Source organism: Rutilus rutilus (assembly GCF_951802725.1).
Source record: "Rutilus rutilus genome assembly, chromosome: 4".
In the NCBI taxonomy this organism is placed as follows: Eukaryota; Metazoa; Chordata; class Actinopteri; order Cypriniformes; family Leuciscidae; genus Rutilus; species Rutilus rutilus.
Window position 1 is genome coordinate 13,357,080 of NC_140212.1, and position 16,920 is coordinate 13,373,999.

The 16,920-nt window shown below is 38.8% G+C and overlaps 1 protein-coding gene across 6 annotated transcripts in view; it reads right to left on the reverse strand.

Moving 5' to 3' along the window:
- lrmp (lymphoid-restricted membrane protein) overlaps positions 1-16,920 on the reverse strand; it is a 24,633-nt gene continuing 7,713 nt past the window's right edge. For 3 of the 6 annotated variants that reach the window (XM_084406926.1, XM_084406927.1, XM_084406928.1), the window contains exons 5-37: positions 16,831-16,889; positions 16,616-16,691; positions 16,176-16,334; positions 15,955-16,072; positions 15,639-15,689; positions 15,438-15,515; positions 15,285-15,341; positions 14,997-15,056; positions 14,673-14,737; positions 14,432-14,525; positions 13,774-13,911; positions 13,492-13,593; positions 12,896-13,047; positions 11,763-11,874; positions 10,922-11,246; positions 10,284-10,336; positions 9,648-9,735; positions 9,300-9,450; positions 8,788-8,866; positions 6,810-6,856; positions 6,578-6,660; positions 5,378-5,574; positions 5,064-5,139; positions 4,916-4,973; positions 4,774-4,801; positions 4,230-4,370; positions 3,900-4,034; positions 3,650-3,794; positions 3,518-3,561; positions 3,368-3,436; positions 3,235-3,287; positions 2,850-2,936; positions 1-1,056 (exon numbers count right to left, since the gene is read on the reverse strand). In XM_084406926.1, the coding sequence (XP_084263052.1) occupies positions 798-1,056; positions 2,850-2,936; positions 3,235-3,287; positions 3,368-3,436; positions 3,518-3,561; positions 3,650-3,794; positions 3,900-4,034; positions 4,230-4,370; positions 4,774-4,801; positions 4,916-4,973; positions 5,064-5,139; positions 5,378-5,574; positions 6,578-6,660; positions 6,810-6,856; positions 8,788-8,866; positions 9,300-9,450; positions 9,648-9,735; positions 10,284-10,336; positions 10,922-11,246; positions 11,763-11,874; positions 12,896-13,047; positions 13,492-13,593; positions 13,774-13,911; positions 14,432-14,525; positions 14,673-14,737; positions 14,997-15,056; positions 15,285-15,341; positions 15,438-15,515; positions 15,639-15,689; positions 15,955-16,072; positions 16,176-16,334; positions 16,616-16,691; positions 16,831-16,889 (3,439 nt within the window). In that variant the 3' untranslated portion in view covers positions 1-797. Of the gene's footprint in view, positions 1,057-2,572; positions 2,693-2,849; positions 2,937-3,234; positions 3,288-3,367; positions 3,437-3,517; positions 3,562-3,649; positions 3,795-3,899; positions 4,035-4,229; positions 4,371-4,773; positions 4,802-4,915; positions 4,974-5,063; positions 5,140-5,377; positions 5,575-6,577; positions 6,661-6,809; positions 6,857-8,787; positions 8,867-9,299; positions 9,451-9,647; positions 9,736-10,283; positions 10,337-10,921; positions 11,247-11,762; positions 11,875-12,895; positions 13,048-13,491; positions 13,594-13,773; positions 13,912-14,431; positions 14,526-14,672; positions 14,738-14,996; positions 15,057-15,284; positions 15,342-15,437; positions 15,516-15,638; positions 15,690-15,954; positions 16,073-16,175; positions 16,335-16,615; positions 16,692-16,830; positions 16,890-16,920 lie in introns of all 6 variants that reach the window. The other 3 variants (XM_084406925.1, XM_084406924.1, XM_084406929.1) reach the window with 2 other exon arrangements.

Here is a 16,920-nt window from a genome sequence, read left to right on the forward strand (position 1 = left end):
GAGATTCTCCCAAATAAGATTTATAGATTGGTATACTCATGTTGAATTATGTACTATTTGTAGGACATACAACAAGTAGGACATACCCAAGCGTGAGTATTACATGTAACAGACTGACTGAAGCCTCATGATCCATTTAGCTTGTTTTCCTGCAATAAATAGTGATATTATTTGGATCAGTTTCTTTTATTGTGCAAAGTTTCTCTCCCCCCCTCTTTGGAACATACAAAAGTGAACATTAAAACACCAAACCAACAGCTTAATAAGGTTAAAAATTATGTGTTTGTAACAATTAATAATATGGGGGAAACAATCTACTGCATAAAACTGTAAAACAATAAGTTAACAAAAAGAAAAAAAATATTTTTTTAAAATCTCAATACTCTTTCAAACTTCCCATAAAAATACACTGATCAATTTCAAAATGTTTAAAAAAAAAACAAGTCAAGCCTTTTCGGGCAACCTATATATGATGTTCGACATTCACACTGTTGCAGTCTGCTCATCTCACTCCAAACCAAATATTCACTGTGTGATTGGCTGGCACTTAGTGTCTCATATAAATGCCTACAACATACATGGCCAACACAAAGGTTTGTGTACACAGCATCCAAAGCAGTCTGCAGTTTTCAGCGTATCTCTCTCAAGACGCCCACATTTCTCTTTACCTTCAGTAAGTAATGATCACAAAGAGTTCTGTTAGAAGGACAGGCAGCAGTGTTGCATCACAGCTAGTGTAGCCGGAGGAGTTTCTGAATGTCAGGACCGGCTACTCAAGCCTTGCAGATGCCCAGGTGTCACACAGGGGGCTGGGCGTTGTGCCTCAGCCCAGTATAGGGCCACAGAAGCTGCTGGATGGTCATCCAGGAGTCCCCGGTGCCCACAGGTGCTGCATCTACTGCAGGCTGTAACATCAGGCTTGCCAAGAGGGCCAGTAGAACAGCTAGCACTACAAACAAGGCCACCCAAATCCAAATGCCCCTGGTGCCTCTGGACACTGCAGGTCGCCCCTCTATCAGACTGGGTGGAGCGTGATCTGTTGGGCTGGGGCTGGGACTGGGATGGAGAGTGAAAGAAATGTTTAAAGAAAAGTACAAAAGCATACCTTCAACAAAAAGAAGCAAGGTGTTTTCTTATGCTAAACCAGGAAAGAGCAAGTAAAATGTTCATGGTATTGTAATTAGCTGCAGAACACTTTATACAGTAGATATCTTTAGGCCAGTAAAATACTCTGTACAAGCAATGACTTGGCAATGAACAGCAACCATTTCATTCAATAGGAATCAATAACACATGAAATTGAGCTGCTTTAGCTAGAAGCGTTTACATACGCATACTTGTATAGAGTATGTTCTGAGCCTTATTAGAAAAATGTACAAAGCAGGTCATAAAAAGCAACAAATTCTATAAAAAAAAAGTCAGTCTGAATGGGTGAGACGGCTGAGGCGACCTGAAGAGAATAAGTTGAACATTTAAAGGAATGTGAAAACTGACAGCTGTTGCTGAAAGTAATGTTTGACAAAGCACATGATAAACAAGATAAATATGAATGTTCTGTGATAGACCGATACTTATAAAAGGTCAGGCCGGGTAGTCGGCCAACACTTTAACATGTTGAGGTCAGCCAATCTTATTGCTTTTCATATTTTATATTATATATACACACTACAGTTCAAAAGTTTGCAGTCTCTTATGCTCACAAAGATCAAATATATAGTAAAAATAGTAAGATTGTAAAATATTATTACAATTTAATAACTTTTCTATTTTAACATATTAGATGTAATTTATTCCTGTGATCAAAGTTGAATTTTCAGCATTATTACTCCAGTCTTCAGTGTCACATGATCCAACAAAAATCAATCTAATATGCTGCTTTGATGCCCAAGAGACATTTCTTATTATCAATTTTGAAACCAGTTGTGCGGATTAATATTTTTGTGAAAATCAAGTTCAAAGTAACAATTTATTTGAAAAAGAAATCTTTTTAACATTATAAGAGCATGTTTTACTGTCATTTTAAATCAATTTAATGCATCTTTGCTGAGTTTAAAAAAATTATACCGTATATATATATTTTTTTAAATAAAAAAAATCGTACTGACCACAAACTTTTGAACAGTAGTACACATACATAAATATATCCATCCTTATCTCTAATTATCGGTCTACCACTCATCCTGTATTCAAGAAAATACCCCAGAGAACGTCAGCACACAACTGTGGGATCAAAGTACACTGGCAAATTTGCAAATGCCCACAACTGTCCACCAATGTGGAGAAAAAAAAATATTTTCAAGAACTTCTCTCTGAAACCACAGGTTGGCTGATTAGATTACTTGCTGCAAACCGAAGCAGAAGACATGCAGTGTGTCATAATGTGTGTTAAAGATATATGCAAAGCTAACGAACATTACGGGTGTCCAACGACCATTCAGAACATGAAGTTACTTTCCTAGCTTAGCTGTAAGAGCAAAAGGCAGTGACATTATTGACAGAAAACCCTCAATTTGTAGTAGATAATGCCTGGATGCTGAAGCAGAGAAATAATGGATGCGGAAGATACACTAACGTCTTAGTTGGCATTATGAAGGAGGTGATTTTGATGCCTAGTTCTGTTAGGCTAGTCCTTCTGTCCGCTTGTTCCTCTTTCTGCTCCTCCTCCGAGTGAGAGTCTGTTTCATATCCATACCTGTGCAAAGTTTACACTGTACTGACCCATCTTGGCTCAAGGTCTCCATTGTGGGTCTGCATGACAACTTTTCGATGGCACATTTGCTTTATGACTTTAACATGAAATCGCTGCAAAAGACGAACGGTACACAACAGTTCTTCACGCGTGACCTTACCTATTCATCAGAGTGGGCTCGTCAATGTCGGCCCAAGTACCAGAGCTAACGAAGCGCTTTAGAGGTGGCCTCTTGGCTGTCATGATCCTGTAAAGCGGTTGACACACAGCCATGACATCCTTTCTCGCAGTGCAAAGAAGTGCAGAAGTTTATAAAAACAATCGGCATGCAACTCCAGTAGAGGTCATGGGTTCGATTTCCAGAGAACATACTGATAAGTGTATAATTTCAATGCACTTTAGGTAGCTTTCAATAAAAGTGTCAAATGAATAAATGTTGCTCTGAGAAGTCTTGGGTCACATTAACCCTTGTTTTGGGGGACAAAGTTAAAGGCTGTTGTGTTTTGTGGACCATGCAATCTCAAAAACAGCATCTGTACACTTACCACGGTGACCGACGAGAAAGTCTCTCGACCTCAGCCTCTGCCATGTCTTTGGGCTGTGAATTAGAAACCACTGTTTATTCAGATGTTCCACTTCTCTCTAACAAAAGCATCTCAAAAGCACTGGACTACCCACCATGTCAAAATGAGTCTGTCCTCCAACGCTGCGGGGAATGGTAGCTATACTGATGCGTCGGCTAGTAGTCTAGGGACAAAACACAAATATCAGTAAACTCTGCAAGCTGATCCATGATTTTAACATGGTGTGTTTTGTTCTAAAACTCACTTTGAACATGTTTGAGGCTGACTGCTTCTTGTTTCTAAAATCATCTGCAAGTATAAAATAAATCCCATGTGACACAAAAGAGACCGGTATTATTACTTTTGTTTTATTATAATTATTTTTGTAGTGACTAACCCCTCTCAGAGGACCCAAATGGCCTCTCGTTCGGCGTGAGGTTCTCCCTGAGCTCCAACAGCTCTGCATGCTCCTTGGTGTACATCCTCCTCAAATTCTCCACATGCTGAATCATCACCTCCACCGTTTTACCCACTCTGGTCTCCTATACATGCAAGGAAGCCGAGAAGTAAACAAGCAAGCTTCTTTGCCAACTTTGGTTTTAGTGGGCTATTTCAGCACTCTGAAAAGCCATAGTAAACACACAAACCTGATGAATGGCCCCAAGCATCTCTGAACGGCTAGACACTCTGGTCATGGACTGGATGAGGATCTCAAGGTTCTTCTGCAGACGATGAATGATCTCCATGGACTGGTTATCCTCCTCACACCGTGGGATCAGTGCCTATAAAACAAAACAGGAATTTAGATAAAATTTGGGAAGAAATTACATTTCCATACTAATTTTCTGTTGTGAGCTGAAAATTCATTGTGCTGAGCAGAAGACTTGCTAACACTGACAAAATAGACTGCATCTAAATGTATTTTATAAAGAATAAAAATTATTTTATGCCTGCAGAAAAAGGACAAAATGACAGACCTGCAGTAGACCTTTACAACTGTTCACTTCCTTGCGGACATTCTCCTCGGCCAGGTCCCGTGAGCGTTCCTCCAGGCGTAGCCTCTTCTCCAGGGTGAAGATGTCACATTTGAAGCCCAGAGAGAGACGGTGGAACTCCGCCTGGAGGAGAGCACACAGTAAACACTTTAAAAACTGTTTATGCTTTTGCAAATATTTTTGCGTATTCACTAGATTAGAATGTAGTTCAGGTCTGTTTAAAACATATACCATTATAAGAATTCTGCCAAACTCCTTGAAATTTCCGCCACAACTATTATAAATATGTAAAAAGGTGTTTAGATTTTATGTGGGTCTAGTTATGAGCTACCAATGTAAATTAAGATACAAAAATACCTTCAACATAACTGCCATTTGATCTGAAGTCATCAATAATTACTATTATGTATTCGTTAATGTGTAGCTGTCGGCATATTCTCTAAGGTACATTATTTAACACTTTATTTTTTTTAAATATATATATTTTCACACATTGACATGGGACTGGATAAAAAAAACACCTTACCTCAATTTCTTTGTCACTTGTCAACAGGCTGCAGATGAAATGCACATTTCAGATTAATGGGAACATGAATGTGTCAAGTGAATCATGCTTGAATCAGATTAAAAATGTATGAATATCAATTCAGTACACAAAGCATTATAACCTGTTCTTGTCATCTTTGGTGGAATCGCTGGCATTTTCAGAGATGACAGATGTGTCACCTGAGGGCAGAGAAGGAGATTGACATTGAGGAAAGACAAGATAATATCTTAAGTAGAACTGGATGAGATAGATAGTTTATCTACAGGCACCTTTTTCTGTGGCCACTGAAGGCTCACCGTCCTCCTGAGCTTTTTGTTCCTCAATGGCTTCCATACTGCGCACTTCCTGTAAGAGGACCATTTCACTTTGAATATGCAACAAAGGCATGTCAACTTCAGCACATTTACTACAGTGGTTTACACTGGGTATCAGATGGCATACTATAAATGTTGATTAATAAGATCACAAACCTCTTGTGTAATTAAAAGTATTTCATGAAAGTATCTGGAACAGCAGATAGAACTGCATTCACCTGACTACATTTTGTTTAGTTTAAATACATGCTGGTGAGAGTGGCTCATACCTTCTTGAGCTTGTTCCTTAGAGTCGAGGGGTCTTTTTTGGAGCCTTGTACATCAGGAACTGTGGGAAGATTTCCTTCACTGGCACCGGAGCCAAAGGTCATGTCTTTGGCTTTTTCAGAAGGACCCTTTGATGAGTCAGGTGAAGCTGTTGAGTTTGATTCAGATGTGACCACTGTCCTTTTACTGTCGGTCTTGTCTAAAAAGAGAGAGAGAGAGAATATCATTCAAAACATAGTTTGGTGTAATAAATAAAAATGGATTTTCCCAAATATTTATGTTTGCTATGTACTTTTATACTTGGAATATTAAGAGATATAATTATCTTAGCAGAATGCTAACAGCAAACTCCATTGGAATCAATTGTGAGTCGAGTCTCATCTGCACTGCTACTAGTATGACACCCAAAGTTGCAACCAAATTAGAGTGTTTTTTATATTTTCAGTTTTCATTTTAATTTTGCAATTTTTCTTTTCTTTTTTCTTTTAAATATTTCTATTTAGCTTTAGGTTATATTTCATTTGTAGTTTTAGTACTTCAATTTAAACTTATTTCAGTTAGTTGCCAAGGCAATATTTCTAGTTTTCATTTAAGTTTGTATTATAATATTTATTTTTAAGCTACAGTGTTATTAGAGGTTCTTTATTGGTTGGTCACAATACCAAAATTTCAGGAGCCAATAGCAATACCAGCAAGATTTCACGAATCTCAATATCAATTTCAAAAGCCAATGCTACTAAACACATTTATTTAAAAAGCAAAATATAAATTTAAAAATGAACATTGGCATGCATCCTTCAAGTATTGGTCAATTATTTACACATTGCTTCAGGTTTTCTAACTAAATATTCAAGTAACAGTCAGTAATGAAAACAAATAAATGAAAAACAGTTGCAGGGTTTCTCTTAATCTTGTCAGTATTGCTCAACAATTAATTTTAACATCAAAAATAGGTAATGGCAAATCTGTCTTTACATTAACAGACTTCATTTTGACCAAGAAGTGCATTTAACTGTTACAAAAGCAGTCGTCTTTATACCAGTACAGCTGGTATAGTTCAGTCATACATTTGGTACATGGATACCAAAATGATTAGCTTCTCGGTACTATTGTATTGTATCTTTTTTTGTATTAAATTGATGCTGAAATATAAATGCATGTGACATCCTTACTTCAAACGTCAACAGGGAACTTCCACCTACCTGGTGAGTTAACCCCAGTTGATGTCACCTCCACTGCCTCTGGCATGGCCTCCTCTTCCTCTGCTACTGGCAATAAGAGACTTCTAAACAAATAAATAACAATAAACAATACAACAACTATTTAAGATATGCATTTTACAACACTAACACACTCAGACCACCGATCTCTGCGATTCAAGTGCATAATAAATGTACTGAAAAATAATCAATTTCACAAAGAGGAAATACTCACTTGTCCGATTTTGCAGACACTTTAGAAAGCTGTCCCTCGCTCAGTCTCTATAGGTGACAACAGCATGACATTATGACCCAGTGACACTCTGAGCAGCAATATACATACATATACACTTGGGAAAACCACTATCTTGTGCAAATAAGAATCGTACATGCACACAGTTCCATACCTGTCCCATGACATGGCAGATGAAATATAAGAGCTACACTCTGCTTTACAGAGAGTGAAGTGCTAGATACTTACATAATGTGTATGAGAGCTCTACAGCTGGCAGGGAAAGAGAGAGAGGATGGTAAAGACAGGAAGAGAGGGAGAGGGAGTGACAGAAAGAGAGGGAGGGGGAGAGCACTTGTACTGGCAGAGTTCATTGAAGTGGGAGTGAAAAAGTGCTATACTTGTTCCAAACATACTGATGAAAATCCACACACAAAGCCTGGGCAACATATTTGATCATCAAGTTCATTAACCAGAAGCAAGATAACAATCAAACAACTAACAAATAACAACAAAAATGGTTGCAGGTCTGTTCCGGTTGAGTCACAGTAACAGAGGAAGAAACAAATGTATAATTTATTGTTTAGTTGCAAAGTTAGAATAGAAAAATAATTAGGTTTATGAAAAGCTTCCCATATTTTCTGTTGACGTCAAAGGCTGAGCACCCAATCTGTCATTTAGTAGAAGCTAGCCAAATTAGGCAGATCGCACTTGATGTCCAGTCAAATATCTAGGTACTGAATCAAAAACCAGTTCAGAACCACTTATATACACTACAGTTCAAAAGTTTGGGGTCGATAATACTTTTTACATGTTTTTATAAGAAGGCTCTTATGCTTACCTGACTGCATTTATTTGATCAAAAGTACAGTAACATTGTGAAATATATAAAAAATATATTCTGATTTCTGAGGGGTCATGTGACAAGTATGGCTGGAGAATGGCTGCTGTTTATACACACACACACATACATACATATACATATATATGTATATAGTCAATGTTGAAAACGGTTGTGCTGCTTACTATTTTTTGTGGAAACCATTATCATTTTGTTTCAGAATTCTTTGATGAATGGAATGTTCAAAAGAACAGCATTTATTTGAAATAGAAATCTTTTGTAACATTATAAAGGTCGTTATGGCAATTTATCAAACAAGAGAATATTACTGACCACAAACGTTTGAACAGTAGTGAAAAGCAGCCAGCTTTTCTGTATTCAGGCAGGACTTGAATACGAGGCTTTTCCATAAAACCATACCGGACTAATATTAGCTATAGGACAGTCTATTTATCTCTTACTTGCACTAATATGCTACAGTACATATTCATAGAGGTCTAACACTGCCCACTCTCTATGAACTGAAAAGCAGAAAAGCCCTCAGATGAAGTGCAGTTTATTTTGGTAGCACTCCAATTTCACCTGAATATCTCCCATCTTATCATTATAAGTTAACAAATTCCACGAGACAGAGTCAACAGTGAGGCAATTAGTACAGTGCATATGTCAGAGAATAATGCTTGGCTTTGCAGGTTAATAAAATAGTTTGCATCCGACTCTGGACAAACAAGCAGGCAAATTACACTTACAAAACTATGCTGTCAGATGACAGATGCTTATATAAAATTGCAAAGCAGCTCACACAAACCAATTCTAAACACAGAAAGCCCAAGACCATCACATCGATAAGAGAGTGGGCACATACTCTCATGAGCAGTAATTCCTGCTTACCGCCATCCAGAAACCTCTCAATCGGCCAACTGTGGTCTTCCCTTTACGGCACAACAGAAATGTGAGCCTAGCTACTCTCTCACTACACTGAACTGATAAACAGGAAGTCTTTAGCAATTGAACATGACAAGAGAAAAGGGCAAAACTACAAAGTAAGAGAAACACAAAAGGGGAAGTGAAAGAAATGGCTAGCTGCGTTACAAATGCAACAAGTTTCCCCATTGGTTTCCTCAGCTTCCTCAAACTGACCTGCGAGTCACTCATGTCGGCTGTGGTGGCCGCACGTTCTGCCTCACGTCTTCCGTTTGTGGCTGCAGACTGCTGGGTCCTGACCCAGGAGAAAAGAAAAAGTTTACCAAATTGTTCCTTTTTTTCGTTTTTTGTTTTTTTTAGGATGCAGCTGCTCTCAGTAAGTGCAACATTGGTACATACACTCCATCAGTGTGTAGACAGGGTGTCTGTGCGAGCCTGGCCACACAGGTGCATGGTGAGCATGCAAAGCGAGACTCTGTCAGTAGTAATAACTCCTAAATAAGTCTACACAAAACAGCCCAACACACAGGAAGAGGACACGCATTTGACTAGCAAATGTGATCTTTGGGTGTGTGGGAGGCATTTCGAATAAAAGTAGACCATAATTTCTTTTTTGTGAATCATTAACTAGCACTTCATAGCAGTGCGCCAGAGAAAATCCACAAACAAATGCTGATGTATGGAAATTGTATGTGCACAATAAAAGGGTGCGGGGTGCAGTGTCTCACCTTCCCGTAATGGAATCACCAATTTCAGGCTGGCCCGTGGAGACAGATACCATCTCAGAGGTCACAAAAGAGGAAAGTTCAGTAGATGAAATGAGATCTTTGACCGAGGTCACCTGTTCATGGGATGTCTCGGAGCTCAAAGATGGGTCATCTGAAGTGAGAGCGGTAGAAGTGTGTGAGGACATACAATATGCAATAAAATAGTGTCACCTTGTCATAAAAGTTTTAATTTTGTGTAATGAAAATCATTCAATTCAAATGACAAATTAAATATATTTCACTAATGTATGTTACTAAAATAATAGAGAGCATTAAGCAGAGAAGGACAGTGAGAGGAAGAGCTCTTACCAGCACACTGACTGTGGGTGTGAGGCAGAGGAGCAGCCTGCCCGTGGGCGTCCTCAGGCCCAATGCATTCTGGGAGTCTGTCTTCCTCCTGCAGCAGCCAGGAAAAGATTCAGAAGGCCAGTGAAAATTAAGAGAGAGAGAACGACTCCCCAAAGACGACATATTGTCTTTGGATACTTTTAAATGATGGGCGAAAATCCACACTTCAGACATTTGCAATGCAAATTGTGACAAGTTTATTCAGGTGTGATGTGCAACACTATCAATGTGTCTCTGTGCGTGTACACTTGTTCTAAGTGTCATCCAATTTCCTGCTAGCATTTAGGAAGCAACAGTTAAACTCCATCCCCCTGACAACAGTCAGTCACATGTTTGACCATGCCAAACACTAATTGTCCATGACATCAAAAAGAACAATGCAGCTTGGCATGCCTAACACATCACAAGGTCACTAAAAAAAATGTGTTTTTGAATTTCATGGTCAGGCATGGTCAGGCAACCAAATGTATGAAACGCTTTGAACTGCATCATAAGATATGATCGCAAGAATGATAACATATTTACACAATTATTTATTTTTCTGGTAGTTTGTAGAGAGGAATTATGGGAAATGAAGATGAGAAATCACAAATCTACCTTTAGAGATGTGCAAGGCCTCTGTATTCCTCCCACACCCTTAAATGGAGTTTCTGAAAGAGAGAGAGAAAAAATGGCATTTTCCTCACTGTCATGTCTAGTAGTTATGATCAGACCATTGGGTTTATGAAATGACCAGTGTCTGATAGTTAGTTGGCAGTCATGCGGCGAAGGATGTGGGGAGAATAAGGTCACATAGTTTGTACTACTGACCAAAGATGGCAGAACAAGTGGAGAAGAAAAGCCAAAAAAGGTCTGACCCTGCTTTTCCAACTTGGGTTTAAGATTCAGGGATGGCTGCCTGCCCTGTGTGACTAGGGATTAAGGAAGGATTATATAGCCTGACGAATCTGACAGAGGCCTGTTGTCCTCTAGATGTGACCATTTCCACTAGACAACTATGAAGTCTCACACTACTATGAGACTAATTGAGATGACAGATTCACATCCAAAACTATTCTTCTTTAGAGAGGAAAACCCTACCATTTAGGTCTGTTTCTCCATTTCACCATTTATAAAACCTTCTTTATCTTGCAATTTCAGACTGTAACTTTGAAAACAAGATTCTGAAGAAGTTTTAAACTAAACTGAATCCTACTATGGGAAAAATAACCCTTACTAATTAATACATTTCTCACCTTGAGATTCGCCGTCAGTGCTGTCGTCTGGTAGAATCGTCTGAGAAATTGTGAAGTCTCTTTGTAGCTCTTCGGTTTCTACTCCAGAATCCTGTGTTGCTTCACCTTCTTCCTCAGTCCTTACCGTGATCGTCTCCTTGTCCCTCACAGACTCTGTGTGCTCCTCCTCTTCTTCCTCCTGTTTCAGGGCCTGTAGTTCCTCTTCATCACAACAGAGCTCCTGAAGCATCTCCTGGTCAGGTCCGCGCTCTTGTAAAGGAGGTGACTCAGACAACACATATTCCTCATCCCATTCAAGAGAGGGGCCATCCAGCTCTTCCACAACCTGAAGATACACAATAACACCAGTCACATGTCATCAGGTGGTGATAAAAGCTCTACACAAACACTATAATAAAACTAGGTGGGCTTCCCCAGCCTACCTTTTGGAGCCTTTGGAACAATATGCAATTTAATACATACAAATAAAGTGGATTGGAAAATAATAAAAGTGAACCAAACTCAAGACATGTGGCAAGTTCTAAACATAAGAACATTGTGGGGTAGTTGGTAAAAGGCATTTAATCTCTTGAGATAGGTTCAAGAAGAAGTCAAGATTCAAACTGGCTCACAAACCACACTTGCCGCCTACACACAAAGCTCCAGGCATCTTGTAATGAGACTGTAAAAGTACCCATCTGTGATCTGCAGATTCTCGCAAAAAAAAAAAATATATATATATATATATATTTATTTTTTTCCCAAGGCTGAATCTAAATCTGTCATGAGTTTTAAAGCCCACATATGCTGAAGCATGTGCAGGCAGTGAAAGTGAAAGCAATTGTTTGATGAGCCTCAATACCTGCTGTAGGTGATCCGGTGTTTGGCTGCTGGCCTCTCTGCTGTCCAGCGGAGCCTTTAGTAGGTCGAGTTCCTCTCGCAACTGCTGCTTCTGGTTCTCTTGTTCTTGTACCCTAAAAAGGCAGAATTCACAAAAATCCAAAGATCGTTTTTCCCCAACTAAACACACTAAAATACAACTTATGCACTAAAGAATAATGTGACACAAAAACACAATTATTATGGTTCCTGAAAAGCACTGCACATGAGACAATGTTAGTAAAAAGATATCATATCCTGACTCCTGTATTCAAAGACTATTTGTGAGGTGCCTAAAGATTCTACTATTACACAGACCAAACTAGATTTCATAGCAGCCTGAAAACATTCTAATAAGCACCATCCCCACAAATCCTCAGTACAAGTCTGAACTGTTCACAAGTCCTTCAAAAGCGAAAGTCGGACATACTATACCCAATCCGCAGGCCCAAGCAGTGTCCCATTGCTCCTTTACCCCAAACTTAGAGCACCACTAGACGGTGCAACCCCTTAACTTCCCTGGCTTCTCACAACAGCCTTTGCCTTTTATTCACAGTACGCTGTGTGCCATAGCCTTGAAAACCGTGTTATGTCAGATGAGAGACACCAATGAACCAAAAACAGCTTGAGGGGGGTCAACCGGAACAGCCCCTTGACAAACGCTTTCAGAGACATTCACACAGACATGGACTAAATTGGTAAAGCCTTGCTCCATAATCCTTCCACTGCCTAGAATGGGGTGATGTTTCAATCTGAATATACAAAAAAAAAGTGCACTTATATATGCATTAAAATAATTGCCATTTGCAATCCAAAGGTTTCCATAGTCTCTGTTAACTGTATGATCAAGCTGGTGTTTTGTACTACCAATATCCACTGATAAAATCAAAATCGAAGTCTAAATTAAAGGGATAGTTAAATTCTGTCATCATTTATTCACCCTCAATTTGTTCCAAACCTGTATTCGGTATCCGTTACAAAATTCCAGATCACAAAGTTTTCTATTTCTAAGATTTCTAATGGTAAATATGACTTGTAAATACAGGAAAAAAAACTAATATTATTTATTAAGATAGCTAATAAAAACCATCTCTGCTACCGACTCAGTCCACTCACTTGACAGACAGGTGCAGGATCTCAGTACGAGAACGTCGCATGTTGCTGGCCATCTTCAGAAGCTCCCTCTCTAGAGAGTCTGTGTACTGGTCCAATTGCTCCAGACTGCGGGTCCAGTCACTCCTCCTCTGCTCAAGTTGCACCTCCAGGCCCTGCAGCAGTTCACAAGATCAACAAAAAAAATACAATAGACAGTGTACCACTAAGTCATTAATACCAGCTAAATCATACTGAATGTGAAAAGAAATATCAGTTTCATCAAAGACCTCTTAAGGAGAGTCACAGAGTTACTCTGACCCGACACACTATCCCTGTGCATCGTGGGAATTGGAGTGAGAGAAATATTGGCCTATATAGTTGACCACCAGGGACTGCACGTAATGATGCGGTCCGCTGAATACACACAATAAGAGTGATCATGTCCAACCAGGCAGTTATGCAATGTGGTAGATAAAGGCTCAGATAAGGGAAAATGAGTACTTGCATAATTTTCAAGAGCTAATGTGTATCTCTATATAACGGTATCATGATTAGTTATTTACATACTGCATGTGCATAACTTTTTATACAGTCCGATTTGGCTGAAATCCTTTCACCTGTAGCTTGAGGTTAGTGTTGGCCTCCTGAGTTTCACTGTTCTCTGTAAGGCCTCTGAATGCTGTGAGAAAGGTCACGCCGACTTCCTTAAACTCCCTCTTCTGGAACGATTCATGTTTGATACACTGTGAACATTCTATATCATTATGGACCAAGATCATACAAAACTGAATTCAGGTGTCTGGTGATGGAGAGCTGGCAAAATTAACCCCAGATTAACTGTGCAGGTGAGGGTTTGCTGTAAAACTGTGTGTGTGTGATGGCTGTTTGGTTTAGTTTACCAGTCTGCTAGTCAGAGTTTTGAACTCCAGAGACAGCTGCTCCGGAGTCGGGCCTTGGAGGAGCAGAAGAACCTCACGATCTAGAGTCTCATCCAGAGAAGATGTAAAACAGACAGAGGACGACAGATGCTCCAAACCCTACACAAATACACACACACACACACACTTAATGTCAGCAATGTGTAATACATTTATGTCAATATATTCAATTATTAAATATATTATATTTTTTAATATAAATATATAATTTCTGTTTATTGAATAAAATACAAATTTAATACAATAAATGTTCAAACATATAGAGAAAAAGATTATATATAATTATATATATATATATATATAATTATATATATATATATATATATATATATATTTTTTTTTTTTTTTTTTTTTGTTAAGTTATCACCAATTACGATTATGGAATACTCCACAGCCAAAAAAAATAAAAGCACATGTAGACAGACTCATTGTAAAGCCTGAAGTTTGGTTTAAAGCAAAAAGAGGGTGTGGATTACTGAGTGCACACTGTGGCAGTGGAGTGGGAGAGAGTGGGCGGAGAATGAGTGCTGGTGGGAGTGGAGAGAAAGAAACACTCCAAATCATGGACGGGACAAAGACCAACAAGGGAATAGCAAAAACACAAAGAAACACTACAAACCTCCACGGGATTCTGTGCCAGTGCCAACTCTGTCTGAAGAGAGCCTAAACTCATCTGATTGAGTCTGTAGGCCACAGAAAGAGAGAGACCCGGGCTGCAAACCCATACACACACAGTTAGAGGAACATGTGAAGGAACTGCTGAAGTTTGTATAATGAAGTATAATGTATCCCACTAATAAGCTCAACTAAAGCTAATATTTTCATTGACATGGGTTATGTGCACTTCATAGAGCTCTTACATTGTCATATCAGGCTGCATCATCTGCATTTGACTCTCCAGTTTGTTTTTGTCTGCTCTCAGCAGCTGAAGTAAGCAAAATAAACATACACAATTCAATACAACACTATGGAATAAATTATTTCACTCTGTTCCGGTTATCATATGCACACTTGCTAATCTAGAAATATTTGTTAGGTTTTGAGGTCCCTAAAATGCTTGTGTGTAGAACTACTTTCTTTAACACCACTGATTCAGCATCCTGTCTGTGCACGAGAGAGAGAGAGAGAGAGAGAGAGAGAGAGAGAGAGAGAGAGAGAGAGAGAGAGAGAGAGAGAGAGAGTACCTCTGTAACTGAGGAATACTCCACAATGGCCTCCTTCAGTTCATCTATCTGTTTATTTTTCTGCAGGAGAAAGAGGGCAGTTCTGTTATAATAATGGATAATAAAATTTAACATGATTGCAGGTTGTATAAACATACCAAATTAATAATGGTGACACTAAATGATTCTTAGTAATGACTAAAGCAAAGCCTCAATTCTTCTATAAAGTTATTCAAACGACTTCATTTGTCCGTTAAGATTGTCGTTTCATTTCAAACTTTGTTTTCACGATACGAAAGATGGACTGACCTCCTGAATTATCGACTCCTTGTCAGCCAAAATAGCATCAAATGAATGAACTTGGACCTGAGGGTGTAATAAAGCATTTACCAATGACAGAGCTCAATGCTTATTTTGCCATAAAAGACCAAGCAGGAGTAAGTAAAATAAAAAAGGGCCTACCTGAAGGTCAGCATTCAGGTCACAGAGGTCACCAATCTTTTTCTGAAGCTCCTCTGCCTCCAGTGTGACTTTCATGTTCTTAATGTGGGTTGAAGGAGAAATGTGAAGGAAGGAAGACAGACAAATAAAATGGAAATATAGATGAGTGAGGATCATTAAGTGAGACTACTTAAATGAATGTGTAGATGTATAGGACCATACTTCCTCTTGTAGATCAGCAATCTTGGATATGAGACTCTGGTTTTCCCGTTCCTGTGGGAAGCCAGAACAAAGGGTTATTAAATGTGTTCATGTTTGTTCTAATAATATATATTGTCAATGTCAAAATTACCAGTGTGATAGTGTTCATCTGGCAACCAGATTTGTTTACTCTGAATGATTTAATATCCTTGGGGTATGTAATATTACTAGCCATCTAATTAGAAGCATTATCTGTTTGCACTAGTTTATGGAAGTCTCATAACTTGGCTTCTTAACATCTGAGCTGCCATCAAGGTGAGAGGGTCTTGTGCCTCACCATCTGCTTTCTTTGAGCTGAGGCCTGAGCTCGACTCTCTTCTGAAGAGGTCAGGCTGAGCTTCATCTCCTCAACTTCCTCTTTAAGCATATTCTCCTTCTGTAATAACTGCTGCCCCCTGCAGGATCAAAAATAAGGGACGGGAGTGAAGAGGTGAGAATTGATGATGATGAAGGGATTTGATCTTTCAGAGGTTAAGATAAACGAGACAAAGTCAGTACATTTTAGCTTGTGCTCTGAGGTCTTCATTTTCCTCGATGAGTTTCTGGTTGGTGTCTTCCATGTTTTCAACCGTCTGCTTCAGTTTACGAACCTCTTCCTGCAGCTTTTGGTTATTTAGCTGCAGATCTGCCACACAGAAGACCAGATCTGATGTCTCCCTGTACAATACAAACACAAAATAACTCAGAATGCATTTTTATATACTTAAATATAATAGATCTTCAATCAGCTTTATATTTAGATTTCTATCTTTTGTATAAATAAGCATTTAAGCATAAGCCTTTAAAGATCAAAAGGTTTTTAAGATCATGAAAATCAAATCGATTCAAGTGTGCCCAAAGTTTTGATTGATACAGTTGATACAGTCTCACAAACAACATGAGCACTACTGTTAACGCTTTATATGCCACAAACACGCAACTCGCACTCCTAAACTTACAGGTCAGCTCTGGAGGCTTCCCCTCCAAATGCTTCTAGACTACCTGAGGTCATATTCAGTAGAGCAGATCTCCTAGCTAAAGGAAACAAGAGGTGATTGAAACAAACTCATAATAATAAAACACACACATATACACACACACACACATATACATATATGTGTATGCAACATATCAACAATATGAGTATTCTGATATACTCCTAAGAAGATCTCACCTGAAAAACTGTCCAGTAGTTTGAATGATTCCTGTTGGGTGTCATTCTTTGAGTCCGTCCTACATGTAAAGGGAAAATTTTAGTTGGATT